Here is a 17,648-nt window from a genome sequence, read left to right as displayed (position 1 = left end):
TGTGAGAATGACAACTTAAGAGAATGTAATCGTGCAATAAATGACAACAAGTGAAAAAAGGTTCTTTTATTTCTCAGTGTTTCTCCACTGTCAATACTGTCCTTTTGCTGCAACATGTTGCAAAAAAACTCTCTGCCTTTTCCATTTTAAACAGCTACAATATTTACAGGCTGTTTCCAATAACACACGCAGACACATACACACTCACAGACACGCAGGTACATATATCCCTATCCCTGGCAAGGTAACCTTTTGCTGGTAGAGGCAATATATATTTTCATTGTCCATTAAAAACCAAAGCCATCCTCTCTTCATACTCTACTCCCCTCTCCATTTCCTAACCAGCAGCTATTGTCAGGCTTTCAAGGGCATCTGCGTAAGAAGTTACATATCCAGCTATTTGATTGCCATCTTTCAAAGTTGTGGCCTAAGTGTACTGGGCTTATCTATTCAAACTGTACATACCAGAAGTCATAAAAATTGCTCATATTCAAATGTTCATGACCAAGTGATGCAGGTATACTCCCAAAATCTTTTGGGGCAGCCATCTTAATCACCTTTTAAGAAATATGCATATCATGCTGGGGTGAAACAAGTCACATGCTTTATATTCCACCAAGGTGTTATGTACCCACTTTTTTACTAAGGCACCAGGAATTACCAGTATAATTTCTGAAAGAGTCCAGCGCCACTGAATGTACTGCATTAGAATATCAAATAGCAAGCCAGACAAGAAAAGAATAGATGCCTATATAATAGGTATAAAATTCCTTAATAAAATTAAGTACATAAAACCTGTGGTGGTACAACCCCAAATCCAATAGAAGTTGAATAATATTGTTAATGGTAAGAAATGCAGTTTATCCAGCTCCATTTTGTGACTTGAGTTTTGTAATTGAGAGAGGATTTTAAAGCAGTGTCTTTGTTATCTACACTCCTAGGTTGCATGGTGGTGTGTGCATTATCAGAGAAGGCTGAATCAATCATAAGGCATCTCTTTCCCCCCCCTTGCCCAAATCCAGACAAACTTTATAGCCCCTTGCCAAAGGCACAGACCCATGCCACATCTTCATCTCACCTGTCATCCAAGCTTCTTGAGGAGTTCTTCAGTTCCCAAAGGCATTGTGACCATGGGATGAGGAATGACTGGTGGTGACTCTTGACATCACCACTCAAACATGCCAATGTCCCATGCAAAGTGGCTGTAGGACCATTCAGCCTACATAGAATTACCTCAAGAAATAATCATCACCATCATCCTCCCCAAACTCTAAAACCATTTCACACATGCTGGATCATGAGAGAGATCCCCAGAATCCAGCACTAGTATCATCCATTGCAAGTAGCACAGAAGTCTAGGTATCATCAGTGGTGCCACATACACAGTTCTAGGTTTTTGGTTTTTTTAATCAGAACATTTCAAAAGATTTCACAGAGAAGTGAAATGAAAAAAGGCTTTGAAACATCGTGTAGTAGCCATTTTTACTAATGACATTATCTGCTTAATGGGATTTTCAAGCCCTTTTCTGCAACTGAAAGTTCTAGGGAGAAGTCCTTACATATGTACACATAGATACAACCTCCAAAAAAATGTGAGAGAAAGATAATAGATTGGGATCTACCCAGAAGCTACAACAGTAGGACTTAACTGGAATGTTCTTATGGCAAGAGAATATCACAACGCAAGGGGACAGAGTAAAAGCAAACATCTGTAAAGGTTTTCATAAAAGTCTAGAAAGATCTAAAAAATTCTGCTCTATGGTAAGGATCAGTTTGGACTGACAGGACTAATTTGAAAATACCCATCTTTTCCATCCTTACAACAGCAGAAAAATATTACACATCAAGACAAAGGCCATGAAAAAAAAAAAAGGTGAAATAATTTCCATCTAGAACAGAGGTTTCCACAGACATGCCTATCCTGTGGGGAGGTGTGCCCACATGGCCAAGAAGGCCAATGGTATCCTGGCCTGTGTGGCCAGCAGGACCAGGGTTGAGATCATCCCCTTGTATTTAGCAAGGTTAGGCCCTACCTTGAGTGCTGTGTCCTGCTCTGGGCCCCCCAATTTAGGAAGGACATTGAGATGCTCAAATACATCCAGACAAGAGCAACAAGGCTGGTGAAGAGTCTGGACCACAAATTCTATGAGGAGGCTGAGGAAGCTGGGGTTGTGCAGCCTGGAGAAGAGCAGGTTCAGGGGAAACCCCATCACTCTCCACAACTCCCTGAAAGGAGGGTGTAGCCAGGTGGGGATTGATCTCTTCTCCCAGGCAACCAGTGCCAGGACAGGAGGAACCAGCCTTAAGCTGCACCAGAGGAAGTTCAGGCTGGACATTAGGAAGAAATTCTTCACAGAAAGAGTGATTGGGCATTGCAATGGCTGCCCAGGGAGGCGGTTGAGTCACCATCCCAGGTATTTAAGAAAAGATGGATGTGGCACTTCGTACCATGGTCTAGTAGTTGACAAGGTGGTGTTCAGTCATAGGTTGGACTCTATGACCTCAAAGGTCTTTTTCAACCAAGTTAATTCTGTGTGATTCTGAGTTAGAAGAAAAACCTTTTTGTCACTTGCGCAGTAGAAACCAAAGACAAACTCTGTACAAACCAACATAAAATCATATGAATCTTAATGAGTTCAGGAAAATCTTTAAAGTTAATATTCCAAAGCCTTATGGAAGAGTGAAATTTTAACTAGGTGGCTTCTGTTGAACAGACCTGGAATAGGTATGAGCACTATGTGAACGGCTTCACAACAGATGTTAAGCCGAGTACCAGGAAGGAAGTGTTAACCTGTTAGCTGTGCACATTAAAATCCATCTCCTGAAGTCAACATACCAAAAGCCTTATGCTTTATAAAAAATAGAAATATTCACTAATTCTTTGTCCTTAAAAAAAAGTCTCTCTCTTTCCCGAAATGTTGTTTGCCAATCTAATTTTAGGCAGATACATATATGTACTAAAATTTCCACATTAACATGCCATTAATTCCTATCACATCTTTTACCAGCAATGGACATTGTCCTTACCTTGCCCCAAAGAGAGTGAGAGATTGTTCAGTCAGGGTTAACATACTGAAAGTTCTTTCAGTCAACTTCAAAAAAAAAAACAAAACACAAAGCAAAAAACCCTAACCTATATATTTTGGTTCTCAGTCATTTGTTTACTTCAAGGCTTCAGTCCAAGGGAAAAAAAACCCAACCATGTGCCATTAACGTCAAATAGGGGCTTATTGTCAAACAAACTTCTCCCTTTTAAATGAAGCAATGTTCCTATTGATACAGAAAACCTGTATTAATTTATTAAAGGTCTCAATTAATTAAAAGTATTTACCTGAAGGGAAGCACATAGAATAAAACCTTCACTAAAAGGCCTTCAATTCAAAACCTACACATTTTCTTCGATCCTGATAGCAGCATTACCAGACCACTACAGAAGTTTCATCTTCTGTACTACATTTTCATATATGCAGGAGATTAATCAACTACTCTATAATGTGATACATATGATAAATAATTTTGCTGTTCCACACAGTTTCAAGGGTGGCAGATCTGTGCATTTTTACCATGATTAAATGGGACCATGTATGAATAAAGTGAACAGTAATATGCAACTTTAAGATGCACAGCATTTCAAGGACAAGTTTGCGTAGTCTATGATGCAAGCAAGGTCCCAGTATCATTCACTGGGAACAGTGGCTGGAATTGAGTAGCTACCAGGCACACAGACTTACCCTTTCGTGGCCAGATGGCATACAGTGACTTGAGCTGGAATACCAGTGTTTCTTAGGTAGCCATTTCTTCCTTTTTTCTTATGCCATGTAATTTCACTCTTGCATTAGGTACATAATGGACAATGTTTCTCTGATGTCAGAGAATTAATTATAATAACCTCTGTGGTATATCAGAAGTGTCTTCTAATTACAACACATGTAAAGAGGTGGAGGTGACTAGGAAGAAGATGGCTGCTCCCAAAAGCTAGAACTGTATGCAAATTCCCCACAGAGTCCTATATAATTACAGGTCAGAAACAGGAAACAATCACAACAGGTACATTTCTTTCTTACGGATTAAGAAAAGTGAGTCATAGGAACTGCAAGTCAAGAACAAACCAGCTTCCCCTCTCACACTCCCATGATAGTTCTGAGTTACTTGTTTCCCTGAATACACACTTTTAAAAAAATACAATAAAACCTAGGATATGTAACACATGAATAATTCAACTTCACAGTTATAAATACTCAAATTACACTTACATAGAATATATAATCACAGAAAATAAAATTCAAGTCATAGAAAAGAATGAAGACTAAAGGGAAAGAAAAGGCAAGGTGGTAAAAGTGATACAAGTTTAGGGCTGTGCCTTCTATAAAAGATCATTGAAAGCAGAAGTCAAGTTTTGTTGGGTTCTATTTTCATCTTGTTTGGGAAATTGTCACTGTTTTTTTTTTTTCTTTTTAAATTGGATACAAAAAAAAAACCTTCAAGCATCTGTGAAGTAATCATGGACCTGCACCTCCTACTACAAAACTAAAAGCATTGTGTTTGCCAGAGAAGAGCCAATAAAACAACACAGCCAGCTCTGGGTGTAAAGAAGCAAAGTAGCCATGGCTAGTGAAGGGAAGACAGATGGAAAGTCATATTGGGGCCCTCTTTAAAGCCAGATGTGTTGTACAGGCTTGAGGTACCACTGCCACCACAATAAAGTCTGATGTAGCACAGGGATACTCAGGTGCTTTTCTACACATTTGTTATTTTACCATTTATTGTGAAGAGGATGCAGCAAATGCACTTGTACGAAATACAGAACATAGAACCAAACCCATGGCACAGCCCTTACCATCAACATGTATATGGAGAGGGAGGGGATTAATCCCAAAGGCAATTTAAATAATGGTATTTTATATACTTATATTTATATATATAAATAAATGTTCTCAGCAATCTCAGGGTTGTTTTTAGTGCATTGCTGTAAAAAAATTAGTGCAGTTCTCATTAATGTTTAGCTCATAAGGAATAAGAATCTATACATCTGTTCAGTCTCTTCTTGCCACACATGAAACCCTTACACTGTTTCACCAAACTGAAGGTTTGTAGTAAATTTCATTAAAATAAGGTGGATGAATTCCACATACTCTGTGACAAGACATGGCAATTTTTGGCAAAACAATTAGAAAAATATGAGGTGCTCTGATCTTAGAACTGAAAAGTTTGTTGATTTAAAGCATTACGCAATGCATAACAAAATTTATAAACAAAAGATATGTCTCAACAAATCTATCCTTCATGCAAGTGTTTCTTCAGCAGCTAACAACTTAAAAAAATTTCTTACACTTGTTTATTTGGGGAAAGGGACTTAGACAAATCTGTGTTTCAAGTCCTTTCCTACAACCAGACCAAAGTTTCGTGTCCTGGGAGCTGCTTCTTCTGGACCCCTCTCTCTTCTGAATCATTGGAGAAGGGGAAGTTTCAGTCTCAAAGAGATTTACACTTCAGCCCCAAGTTCAAGGACTCCAGTTTCAACAACAGCAACATATTTATCTTCAATTTGAACCAGCAGGATGGTTTTATCTATATGTGACCGACTACTTGGATCTCTGCTGCAAGGCACCCAGCGGTGAATCACCTGGGGGGAAAAAAAAACCAAAGTATAAACTGTAAGCTCCACAAGGAGAGCTGTCATATCAAGGTTGTGGCTTGTGATAACTCAAGACCCTTACAGAGCCAAAGCTGCAAAAATGCAGGTGCTATAGGACTTAGCTGCACATTTTTCAATGACAGCATACCCATAGATAAGCTGCACATTGAAGACTTGCTGAAGATCTGCTTCTTAAAATCACAGATCTTTTACAACCATGAGAGTAGCCAGTCTGATTTAGATTTGAGTAGGAACAACTTGACCCAAATCAGAACCAAACATTTCATCCAAAGTGAGCAGCAACTCAAAAAGGGCACACAGATTTGGGATATTTTGATGCTCAATTTGTAATAATCTAAAAACACCTCAGTGTTGTGCAGCACAGAACCACAGCTCACCAGGAGTCAGGTGTCAACTACTGTCTCTTGCAAGTTAAAGCTCTTGCCGTGATTTTGTTACCTATGCACTGTGAATTCAAGGTTGATCTTCTAAACCAAGTTATTCAAAGATAATTTTAAATTAAAAATATTACAAAGAAGAAGGGATTCAGAAACAGTGCTACAAATTATTGTATCATACTTCCTTGGATCTGCAGAACTCAGTACTTTGATATATTACCTCCAAGGATATTGCCTGATATTGACTGCCAGAAGGTCCCTTTTTCATACCTTGTATGTCTCTGTTTATCTGCCTCCTTAAAAACACACCCTTAACTTCTGGGTGCCCCAGAGGAACCATAAGGATGCTCCATTAACACGGGTGTAATTATCATCAGCTTCACAGAAATAGAATTATCTCAAATTTCCCAATTGTGGGAAAAGAACTCTTAATTCAAGACAAAGTAAGTCAAAAAGCAAGTAAAACTAATTTTTACAAATTCCACAGCAATAAAGTTTTCTAGAGTCCTAAAGATATAAAGGGAAAAACATTACAGAAAACCAGAGTCTTCCAAGATCAAATCCAAGAGACTCAATCTTAATTATATACAGCTGGCAATTTCTCTTAACACTGTGTGGAAGACATTTATCTTTGTCCATTGCATGAGATCTATGCTGCATAGATACAGGGAGAACAGTTCAGCCAGGGAAACACAGCATCTTTAGTTCCTCTGATACAACAGTGTGATATTTAAATGTCTGTTCAAGTCTGACTTCAAAGTGTGTCCATATAATTTTTATGCTGCTGTATGGAATGAGAACAGGAATATCCTGTCCCCAGACACAATAAAAAGTTTTCCAATGAAGTCTCAAGTACTACATTCTTGTTGTCCAATGTAACACTGCTGCCTTTGAGATTGCTACAGGCATCAATACAATGGCTCCTTAAAAACTGCGTATATGCCAAAAGTTGCACACAGATTAAAACTCATCACTGCCACATTGCCAAACTCAGTTTTACCATCTCTTCTATAATGACTGGCATTTATTTGGTACATGGAAAATGTTGTCACTAGGAAGTCAAGAGGTGGTAAGAATCTCTTGGAGGAAAAAGGTTCTTCAACACCCCAGTATCACGTATCATAGAAAGATAATGCTGGGCATGCCCTCTCAAAACCAGGAAAAAATAGTTACATTCCAAAGAGGACTGCTAAATGTAATTTCTTTGAAGAAACCTTATAATGTCTTTCTGCCTTATACACATATTACACTTAGCAAGATATACTAAATTAGGAAAAATGCTTTTTTTCTATGTAACAGCAAAGTTTTAAACTACTGAGTGCTGAACTTCATACTGAGAGCAGACATAAGGTAAACTGCCTAATGAGCAGCAACTCAGCAGGTAAGAATAATTTCTGCCTATTTGCAGAAAGGACCACAGCCACGGGATCAGAAGACTGTCCTCAGAGCTTTACTGATACTAGTATGTTTAACCACAGGCAGCTGAAGTAGGCAGTGTCATCAAGTTAAATCCTTTCCTCCTAATCACACACAGGATAATCTGTTGCTTTCCCCCCTTTCTTGTTAGGTTAAAAGATGCTCTTCTAAAAAAACCTGGCTATATGCTGTACCAAAAATAGATGAGAAGCATTCAGAACAACAGCTTACTCTGACCTTTAAATCCTCTTGTTTTAATCTTTCTATAGCATCAATCACTGTACATGTACATGCAGCATGCTGCAATTCACAAAACACATCCACAAACTCCTGAAAAAAATTGTCCAGTGACACCAGGCAAGAGGACATGCTTCAATATAACCCTTTACATTCATCATCTACCACATTCTTGATCTGCATCAGTATGTCTAAACCCAAGATAACTGAGAACATTTACAACAGCATTCTACTAACAGGTGTTACCTGTTAGTAACCTGTGTGTAACCCTACTGTCCTAAGGGTGAACTGTCAACTTTGATAGACTGCTTCCATGAGTAATTGTGTTTCCAGGGCCTTTTCTTCATGTGGGTGCAACAGCCAGCTAGATTCAGTGCACACTGTGTTACTGGCATACCTCCATTTCTTACCTGAAGTTTGCACATATATCCACAGTGATGTGGACTTTCAAATGGCAAAATCTATCCCTAAAAGCAATTTATAAATAATGCCTCCCACTGAGGTAAACAGTCAAAGAAATTTCTTCAAAACTGATCTATTCCAAATGAAAATACAGTTGTATTGAAGAAGAACAATTGCACACCACGTCAGGGACTCTTCCCTCTATCACTGAGAGAATACTGGAGCATTTTTACAGACATCAAGATCTTAAAAAAAGTACATCTCAGTAAAAATAAAAAGGTTTCAAAGACCACACTGGGGCTGTTTTGCTCATAAAAGAAGTCTAAATTGGGAGATAAGTTTTCTAGCCAATGCAGTGAATTTTTGTAAACTGCAGATGTAACATCCATAGGAAAAGAGAGACACAATTTCAAGTCATAGGCTTTGACGAGTTTTAGTTAGAGCAGATTTCCTTCTTAAAGGAAAGTAAACACATACCATGTATCTATTATATAATAAAGAGACATCTAAAGATTATCGTATTTGGCTCTATTTTGATCAGAATGATTTAAAATCAAATACTGTTAATCTTTCAATTAAGGACTTGTTAGTAAATTTGTTCAGGGATTGACAGTTTAAAGAAAGGAAAATGAATGTTGGATGAATGGAAGCAATGCCTGAGAGATCATGATGAGCTGAAAGAAAGCAAGGAAGAAGTGGTGCCTTACAACACTTGAAACATCATCCTGCATCTTCTGCAGAGTTGCAGAAATAGCGCTCTGCCTCAAATTAGGATTCTAGACCTGCTCTTCCAGCAACAGTGACTCTGAGGACAGCTGCTGACCTAACTCATCTGCTACATCGATCTTTGCCTTGACATACAGGCAGATTGCCACAGAATCAAGACACTGCCTTTTTTCAGGTTAGCTTGCCAACTTCCAAGCAAAACTTACATGGCCTTCCATGCCTTCCTGAGGACTCCAGTCTTTCCAGCTGTTTCTTCCAGCTTTTAGCCGTATCACCTCATCTGGCCACTGCAGCTCTTTCCTTTTTGACACGTTGATCCCTTCCAGTACTTGACTGGGATCCATTAACTATAAGTAGGAATTGAGTTTTGACTGTTAGTTCAGCCAAAATTTAAAAGAAACAGATAAACTGTAACCTTTTGCATAATTCCAGATAATTGCCTTTAACCCACTGAAATTGATTTCTGACCAATTTCAAGCTCAAGGAAACTTGAGCTCCAAGCTCTCCAAGCCCAAAGAGCACTGAATTTGGAAATTATGCTGTGGTTTCAGACACCAGTGCATATGGTGAATATGCCATTTCACTGAAGCAACAGCTCTGGTTCCATTCCCCACCTCTTTCAGTAATACTAGCTCATGGCAGGATTGGGGAGCTGGCACAAAAAAAGCATTGGCAGCACACAGTCTAGTAGCAGGGAAAAGTTAAGTGATGATGAGCTGTTACAATAGGCTCATTACTTCTTACAGAATATTTTAAGAAACTTGGGGAATTCATTGTTAGGCAGAAGAAGTGTTTATCTACTAGCATGGTTAGTTGAGACCCACCCCGTGTTTTGAAGTAAACTGGCCTTTCCACAGGGCAAGCAGGAGAAAACTCCTGAAAAATTCTTCCTATTTAAGGACAGAGAGAACTCCATAATGTCCACTATCCCAGGGCACATATCCACTTTATCCTCCTCACACAGAGGATTAGTAAGCAGCTTCATAAAAGGGCCCTTGCCTGCAAACAAAAGCTATTAAGCACAGACCTGAAAAATTAATTTAACCTTGACACAATTTACTAAGGATTACTCTAAACTGAGATGGTATCAGCAATGAAATCATGTTTATTATGATCTAACCACTTAAACAGACTTCTCGAGGTTTCCCACAAGTATAATGCCAAAGACATGTATGTGGGGCTAATAAAAGCTAAGAAAGCAAGAACACACATTCCTGGATTTTCAAAAAACAAGTAAGGCTGCCATGATTAACTTATTCAATAGTGAATCGTTTGCTGGTCAGTAAACCCTGAAGTGGATATTACCAAAGAATAAATACATATGAAAGTGAAAGCAAGTATTGTATACACTTACTTTTGTGGAAAATCTACTTGGCTTCAAAGAATAAAGCTTTCTATCCTGCAAATGAAGCTGTTTAGCTTTACCTGCTACAAGGTATAAAAGGTAAACTAAATATGAAGTGGAACTGAGTTCCATTGACACTCTCAGAGCTGCACTAGAGCAAAACATAGAAATAATGTAAACAAGAAACATACAGGAAGGCTGCTTGTCCAGAAAACCTTTTCTTTACATTAATTCTCCAAACATAACTGCACAGGAACTGTATACCAGATATTCTAGAACGTGCGTTTGCAAGCAGCGATTTCAACAACATACAAAGGAACAACTAATAAAAGCACGTGGGAACATAAGTTAACTTGTTCTTCTAGACTATTCACCTGGATTCTGTAAATAACGTCATCCTTTTTGGCTTGCATTTGGTTTGCAGGGCTTGCACTGCCACCTGACTGAGTTTCAGCTGCATTACTCCCTCCTTCTGTCCCTAGAAAGCCCACAAGGGCATGCTGTTTACAGGCTGGGATGCTTTGGCTGGAGCTGCTAGAAGAGGGCAGTCCATGCTGCACGCTGACCCCAGTCTGGCCAGTAGGTTCCATTTGGTTGACCATAGACAGGCGGGACTGGATGGATGATGGGAGGTTACGGAGGGATATCTGACTGGTGGAAGAGCGCCGGCACGGCACGAAGCCTGTCGTGGATGTGCGAAGAGATGAATGACGGCTGCCGTAGCAGTAGGATGAATGGCTAGCTACTGAGGCACGGGCAGGGGAATGTCTGACAAGGCTGGACTGCACAGAGTGAGAGCTGTGACTGGTGCCTAAAAGTAAAAGACACACAATCAGGAAAGTTTGAAAAGCCTCCCACACACAATAGGTTGCCAATACACAAATGTTTTCGTGCACAGATACACAAAACTGATTGGTCTAACCAACATCATCTGAAACAGATGTATTGCAGAAGATCTCTGCTGCATCTCACATAGCAGAACATTTCAATACATTCCGTTCATCTTATCTCAGAATTTCATATTCTGTTCAATTCACAATCCCTATCAGACAAGTACCTTGAAAAATGCTTCAATCTTGCACTTTCTGCATGAACAATTTCTTACGTAATATTACCACTTCAGTTTACCACACTTAGGGCAATAAGAGAGGTACAGATGCCCATGTTTCAAAATAATATTCTTGATTACATGTTGAAAGTTTGGGACAGAAAATTCGTTAGAACAAAAGCTGTTTTTAAACAAGTTCAACTTTAATACACTTGAAATTAAAAACAAATTGCAGTTAATGAGCATTGATGTAATTGCTTTTCCTATACTAAATATTTGCAGAAAACTCTCCTCAGCTGATAGATCCGATTATGTTCATACAATGCCATATATCTGTATTTTCTTTGTGAGTAAAGACAATGTTTGAAAGACTTTCTCAGCTTTAGCATTTGTCACCTCCTTAACCACAGATCACTATGGACCCTTGGATAGATTCAGCTAGAATACTGTGCAAATAAGAGAATGTGTTTCACTATATAAATAATAAATAAAAACATTTCCAAAAAATGATCAGTTCACCATTTGCAAACAACAGAAATGAAAAGATCCAGTCTGTAAAAACCTGTTTTAGAAAGTTATTTAATCTGTCAGCACAACTATATCTCTATTTATCAGATCTGTTTCAGAACCTTGTATTGCATAAAACAGTACTGTAGTTTGAGATGAATCCAGCAGCTCTTAACACAACATAAAATCACATGAATTTAGTTTGCTTTTCTTTTAACTTAGGCCAAAGAGCTGAAAGGCCTGTTCTAGCTATAGGACTGAATTAGTATGAAGTTGTCTCTTTGTTTCAACTTTACCCAGAGTGGAGGGATGAGTTGGTGGATGAGCTGCAGGAAAATTTGTGGGATGAGCTGCAACAGGAGGGTGCTGTACTGCTCCAGGTCCCTGCCCTGTAGTTGCATTCCCTCCTCCTTGTGACATGCTGCTCTGTGACTCGTTGATAGTTGCATTGTTACTTGTGCAAGAAGCTCCACCTCCAGCATCTGAATCTTCAATATTTCCACCACTATTGCAGCCAGCTCCACAGCCTTTCCTTAGCCTGGAAACAACGCAAGTGATACATTAAGGCACACCTCCTAATCATTAGTGTTCTAAGAAATGCTTCATTACATGCAGAAGGATCAGCACCATCCACAGCACTTCCTAAAATCAGTTAAAACTTGACTTTATTTTCTCAGAATATGCTTTGCAAATATAAACACTGCTTTCTAAGGAGATTTAATGCAATTTTTTCATGACAGCTATTCAATAACATTATTTATGACAAGTCAAGTGCTCATATAAATTAGCTTTTTAAAAATTATGCCACCTCTGAAATACAATAAAGAAATGCCTCATTACATGCAAAAGGATCAGCACAATCCACAGCACTTCCTAAAATCAGTTAAAACTTGACTTTATTTTCTCAGAATATGCTTTGCAAATATAAACATTGCTTTCTAAGAGATTTAATGCAATTTTTTCATGACAGTTTTCAATAACATTATTTATGACAAGCCAAGTGCTCATATAAATTAGCTTTTTAAGAATTATGCCACCTCTGAAATACAATAAAATGATAAAATTCCAATTCAAATGCTCATAGAACATCCTGGTTATTTTGGAACAATTTAGTAAAACTTATGCTACTTAACACATTAGTCATGTCTGTTAAACTGCAAAATCTTTGTCTACACAGACTAGCAAAGGAAAATGTTTCCTGGATTTTTAGTGTATTTGGTTTCTGTTATCTTCAGTAAAGCACTCACAGTTGTTTGAAGCACATACTGAACACTCAGACAGTAGGTTAGCCACCATTTTCCAGTATACATAACCACTCATCTTTTTCACCACACTGTTTACACTAATAAGCTGCAAATGGATACAAACACCAGAGCACATTTCCTCCTCCCTTCAATTCCGACTTTCATTTTTCTTTTCTCTCACACTCAAGTATACTGAGCACTCCTTTCCAATTTTTTTGGCCCAGGACACAGAATCCTGAAGAATAAATTTGGATTCAAATACTGTTGTGTGTCATGCTTTCACCTGTTATTCTATCAAGTTGGACAAGATGATGGCAATAGGAGACAAATGCCACAGACTGCAGTAAATGTGGGATTTTTGGCACTCTGGGTGAAGCAGCATGTTCTGTTCTGATATGCTGTAGATGTCTCAGACAAATACAACCATCAGAACAGCTAGAGGACTGTTCAGACCACAGCACAAGCTCCTGGAACTACTACGAACTGGGATGCAGTTTCTGAATGGCACACAACTGCCACTGTTGCTTTTGGAGCCACAGTCATAGAGGGCCAGAAGTGCAGTAAAAGTTCTCATGGCCTATAAAACACAGCACAGCAAGTGTTTGTACTGGATTACCCAGGGGTCACGTGGGGAAACAATTATTTCAATTCAGTTACTTGTTCCAGCACTAATATACTGCATTATATAACATACAAGCACTTGTGAGATTTTGAACAACAGCTAAACCTTGCATAACTATGGATGAGCATGCTCTAAAACATTAATATAGGCACTCTCATATCTGCCAGACAGGAACCCTATCAAATAGTCCTGATTCTAGAAGGTGTTATAGACTGCAAAAGCCATCATACTGAAAAAACACAGTACAGAAGTTGCATTGTCTCTCATTATCAGACCTAACATTAGATCTGAAGTTGCAATTCCTGCATCTAGACTTTGTCTTCTTTCCTCTGAGCTCTCATTTACACAGTTTGTGGTATATTACTCAGCTTTGGAGATTAATCCTGTACCAAAGCAGTTGCCATATGTTACTGATGTGCCTAAAATAAGAGTCAAGGTTTATTTATTTTAATGTGACTGAATATTATAAATTATGCTGTGTTGAGCCTGTGCAAAACTAGTTAATGGAATATGAGAGCATGAACACAACACTAATGAGAACCTAACAAGGACCCCTTTCCTCAGCTCACCTGTGCCATGTAGACACTATGAAGTTTCTGATGTTTCCTAAGCTGATGGCTCCCCCAAGAATGTCCTTTAGCTGCTCATGACTATCTGAATAGGAAGTAGTCAAAGGTGAGACATAGATTGGGTATCCAATTGGCTGGTCACAAGAAGAGTTGATCATGTTCCTCAGAGCTTGTTTAGCATTTTGGATACTTCCTCTTTCTGGATTACGATTACGCAGGAAGACAAGCTCCTGCTGTTGTCCTGCCCACAGGCCACGTACACACTCCTTATTGACCTGCAAAAGCCAAGAAGAGAGGCTGTGTCAGAAAGGGAAGCAATGAGAGCATGTGGTGACTGCTGTGTTATACCAAAGCTTTCGTGAGCACATGCAGTGTTGCACTGCAGAACTGTCAGCATTCACACGCAGCTCATTTACAGGCTGAACTTAGGGACACAGGCTGCAATGGTGAGGATAAAAAAACTTAAGAATGGGATGAGAAATAAGTGAGAATGAACTGATTTTCTGATACAATACTTGCACTGCATGAGAAGAACCAGTCCTATTAATAACAAAACAGTAAAGATTTCAGTGAGGCAGCAGTTTGGTATAGTTATTAAAATACACCCCAACTTGCTGTCACACTGTGAAACATACACAAAGCTTACCTTAATGACCCTGAAACTGAGATAGCGCTTATTGAGCATAATGATTTTATATTCATTGGTGCCATCGTCCATCACGTGGCGCAGAGCAAGAAGGGATGGAGAATTGGAAAGAACTGCACTTCGCCAAGCAGGGTCCCCTTCATGTGCTATAACTAGATTTTCTTCATGAGTTGTTATAGCTTCATAAAGGACAGAAGGATCATCGTATTCATCTGGAGAAGTGAAGTGATCCTGTTTCCAATAATACATGTTCATTAAAGTATGATTAATATTTCAGGTGTAACTATGATTAATATTTCAGATGTAACTACATATAAAACCAGAACATTTCCCACCTCAAACTTTTTAAATGTTCAGTGCATTACACAAAGTTAGCCATCAAAAGTATCAAATACCTACTTTAGAACACGGTTAAAGATGACTTCTTTTACAATAGATTGGTTCTGTTTGCTTGTATTTGCTTCTTTTTCAACTCAAAACCAAAATGATTAGAAGGACCTGCCTATCACTGATTTAAGTAAATTTCTAGATGAATTTTACACTAGATTTATATTTATTTATACTGTTGGCAGAAGCTTTTTAGTTTTAGCTTTTTTTCTCATTCATAAGCCTCCAACTGTAAAACACTCTTAAGCAAAACACTGACTATTCACTAAAACTGTACTATATGAAAATAGCAATAAGAAGAAAAACAATATTTACTATTAAAAAGTTCACATTAATACTTGATAACAAATTTCTTCAGCATCAAGACAACTTACATTACTATAAAGACAACTTACTTTACTGCCAGTCAAATAAAAACTTCAAAACACCACAGAAAACACAAAATCTGCAAGTTCAATTCAGTATTGAGTAAGAGTAGTTTCTGGGTAAAAAAGGATTGTGGTTAACAGCTAAATTTCCACACTGACTGAAGCCTGGGTATGTTGATGCACTGCAAGTGAATTAAATAGTCTTTCGCAGATAAGAGAATAATGTTCAGAACTTGTATTTTTTTTGCTGTTAGTGTGACCTGTTTTTCTCTCACTCTTCATTCTCTGACTTCAATCAAACCCATTTTGCACAGCAGCCCTCTGAGAACACAGAGTTGTTCAAGTGGTACTTCTGCTGGTTTCAACAGTGATTTGGTAATTATTCTGCTTTGCTGTTGGTACTCCTATCACACACATTCTCCTAGATTCAGAAAGTTTGCCTTACACGAATAAGTTAATTCAATCACTGCTAGTTTTGGGAGACTCCAGACTGTAATGAAGGCAAAAAAAGAAACCTTTATCATTAATTTTTAAACTGCAACTAAGATTTGTTTACTTATGATTTTCAAGCAATCTATTCTTCCTGAGTACCAACACTTCCCACAGAGTGCTTATCACTAAGTACATGTTTCTTGTACTTGCTGAATTGATAAGATTTGTTTACTTATGATTTTCAAGCAATCTATTCTTCCTGAGTACCAACACTTCCCACCTCTTACAGAGTGCTTATCACTAAGTACATGTTTTCTTGTACTTGCTGAATTGTTACATGCACTGGACAGAATTTGAGATCATTCCTCTTCACCCACACTTCACTACAAAGACAAACTCTAATTTCAGCTTATGGAAAAGCAACCTTCTCATTCTCACCTGAAACCTGTGATTACAACACTTCAAAGTAAAAAACAAGGAAAACAACTCCCACTGGAGGAGAGGACTATGCAGCTTTGAAAGCATAACTTTTAAACCCATGTGTAGGGAAGGAAGAAAGAAAATATCAGAGAAGCTGTTCATAAGGGAAATCTCTAGATAGGTATGAAACAGGACTTGACATGTTCTCTGATCTACAGTTAATGTAATTTTCAAGCTCTGAGCATAAACAGCATTCCCTTTTCCTCTGTACCACCTTCCACAAAAGCTGTAATAAATCAAAGGACAAGACACAGTAGTCCCTCCTTTTCAGTAGTCAATTTCTATCACAGTCCTTTTATTCCCATCCTTTTTCCTCTCTCCCAGCCTCTAATTTTTAAAAGAAAAAATGCACATAAATAAAAAACTGGACACATCTTTCTGTGTAATCTCTCACTTGATGTAGCTTCAGTGACATCCGTATTCCAGGGACCACTACTTTCCTCAGTAGTTCCATGTCAGCAAAGATCCATTCATCTCTAATTGAAGATATACGGAAGTCACCCTTAAATAGGGCATGCAGGCCATACAAGAAGGATTCCAGGTTACTGTTGAGGGGGAAAAAAATGAAAACAACCCAAATATTAACAGAAGTACATACCCACTTATCATCACTGAAAAGAAACTACGGAGCTGCACAGAAAGGCACACAATTCTTCTCTACCAAGGTAAGCAAAGACAGGGAAAAGATGTGTGTGTAAAAAAATTTAGTACAGCAGATGTCTACCTGCACTGAACAGGTAATGGACAAACTATACATGCAACAGACTATTTACATGGACTAAAGCAAACAAGTATCATGAGGAGTGCCTGATTTCTTTTGAAGATTTTTAAAGGCAAAACTTTTCAGGATATATAACACAACAGACCAATTAAAGAGGGTATCCAACTTCAGCTGTCAATGCTTTATTACAAAATGAAAATGTTGTTAACTTTTCACACTTAAAAGACACTGTTTTCAATTACTAAGCTACATTAAGAGTGAAGAATCATATATGTTCTGATAAATCTTGCAAATCCATATATATACAACCTTCAAGAGGCAATTGACTGGTACTTAGAGCAATTAATCAACAGTTGTCCTGAAATTGAAGCAGAACAGGTTTTACAGTCAGCATCCAGCTAACCAATAGCTTCCACATCCAATTATGCTTCTTTTCAAGCCATCACCCTGTGATTTCCTGAATAT

General features: G+C 38.3%; 1 protein-coding gene across 9 annotated transcripts in view; it reads right to left on the bottom strand.

Moving 5' to 3' along the window:
• Positions 1–51: 51 nt before the first annotated feature.
• The window catches only part of PCNX1 (pecanex 1), a 90,011-nt gene continuing 72,414 nt past the window's right edge, over positions 52–17,648 (bottom strand). For all 9 annotated transcript variants that reach the window (XM_039705576.1, XM_039705568.1, XM_039705570.1 and 6 more), the window contains 7 exons: positions 16,857–17,007; positions 14,796–15,026; positions 14,150–14,424; positions 12,011–12,252; positions 10,534–10,970; positions 9,021–9,161; positions 52–5,623 (listed from right to left, as the gene is read on the bottom strand). In XM_039705576.1, coding sequence (XP_039561510.1) covers positions 5,483–5,623; positions 9,021–9,161; positions 10,534–10,970; positions 12,011–12,252; positions 14,150–14,424; positions 14,796–15,026; positions 16,857–17,007 — 1,618 coding nt within the window. In that variant the 3' untranslated portion in view covers positions 52–5,482. The remainder of the gene's footprint in view (positions 5,624–9,020; positions 9,162–10,533; positions 10,971–12,010; positions 12,253–14,149; positions 14,425–14,795; positions 15,027–16,856; positions 17,008–17,648) is intronic.

The sequence above is a fragment of the Passer montanus genome, unplaced genomic scaffold (genome assembly GCF_014805655.1).
Source record: "Passer montanus isolate IOZ18808 unplaced genomic scaffold, ASM1480565v1 scaffold18, whole genome shotgun sequence".
Lineage (NCBI taxonomy): Eukaryota > Metazoa > Chordata > Aves > Passeriformes > Passeridae > Passer > Passer montanus.
This window is presented reverse-complemented; position numbering and strand designations above follow the sequence as displayed.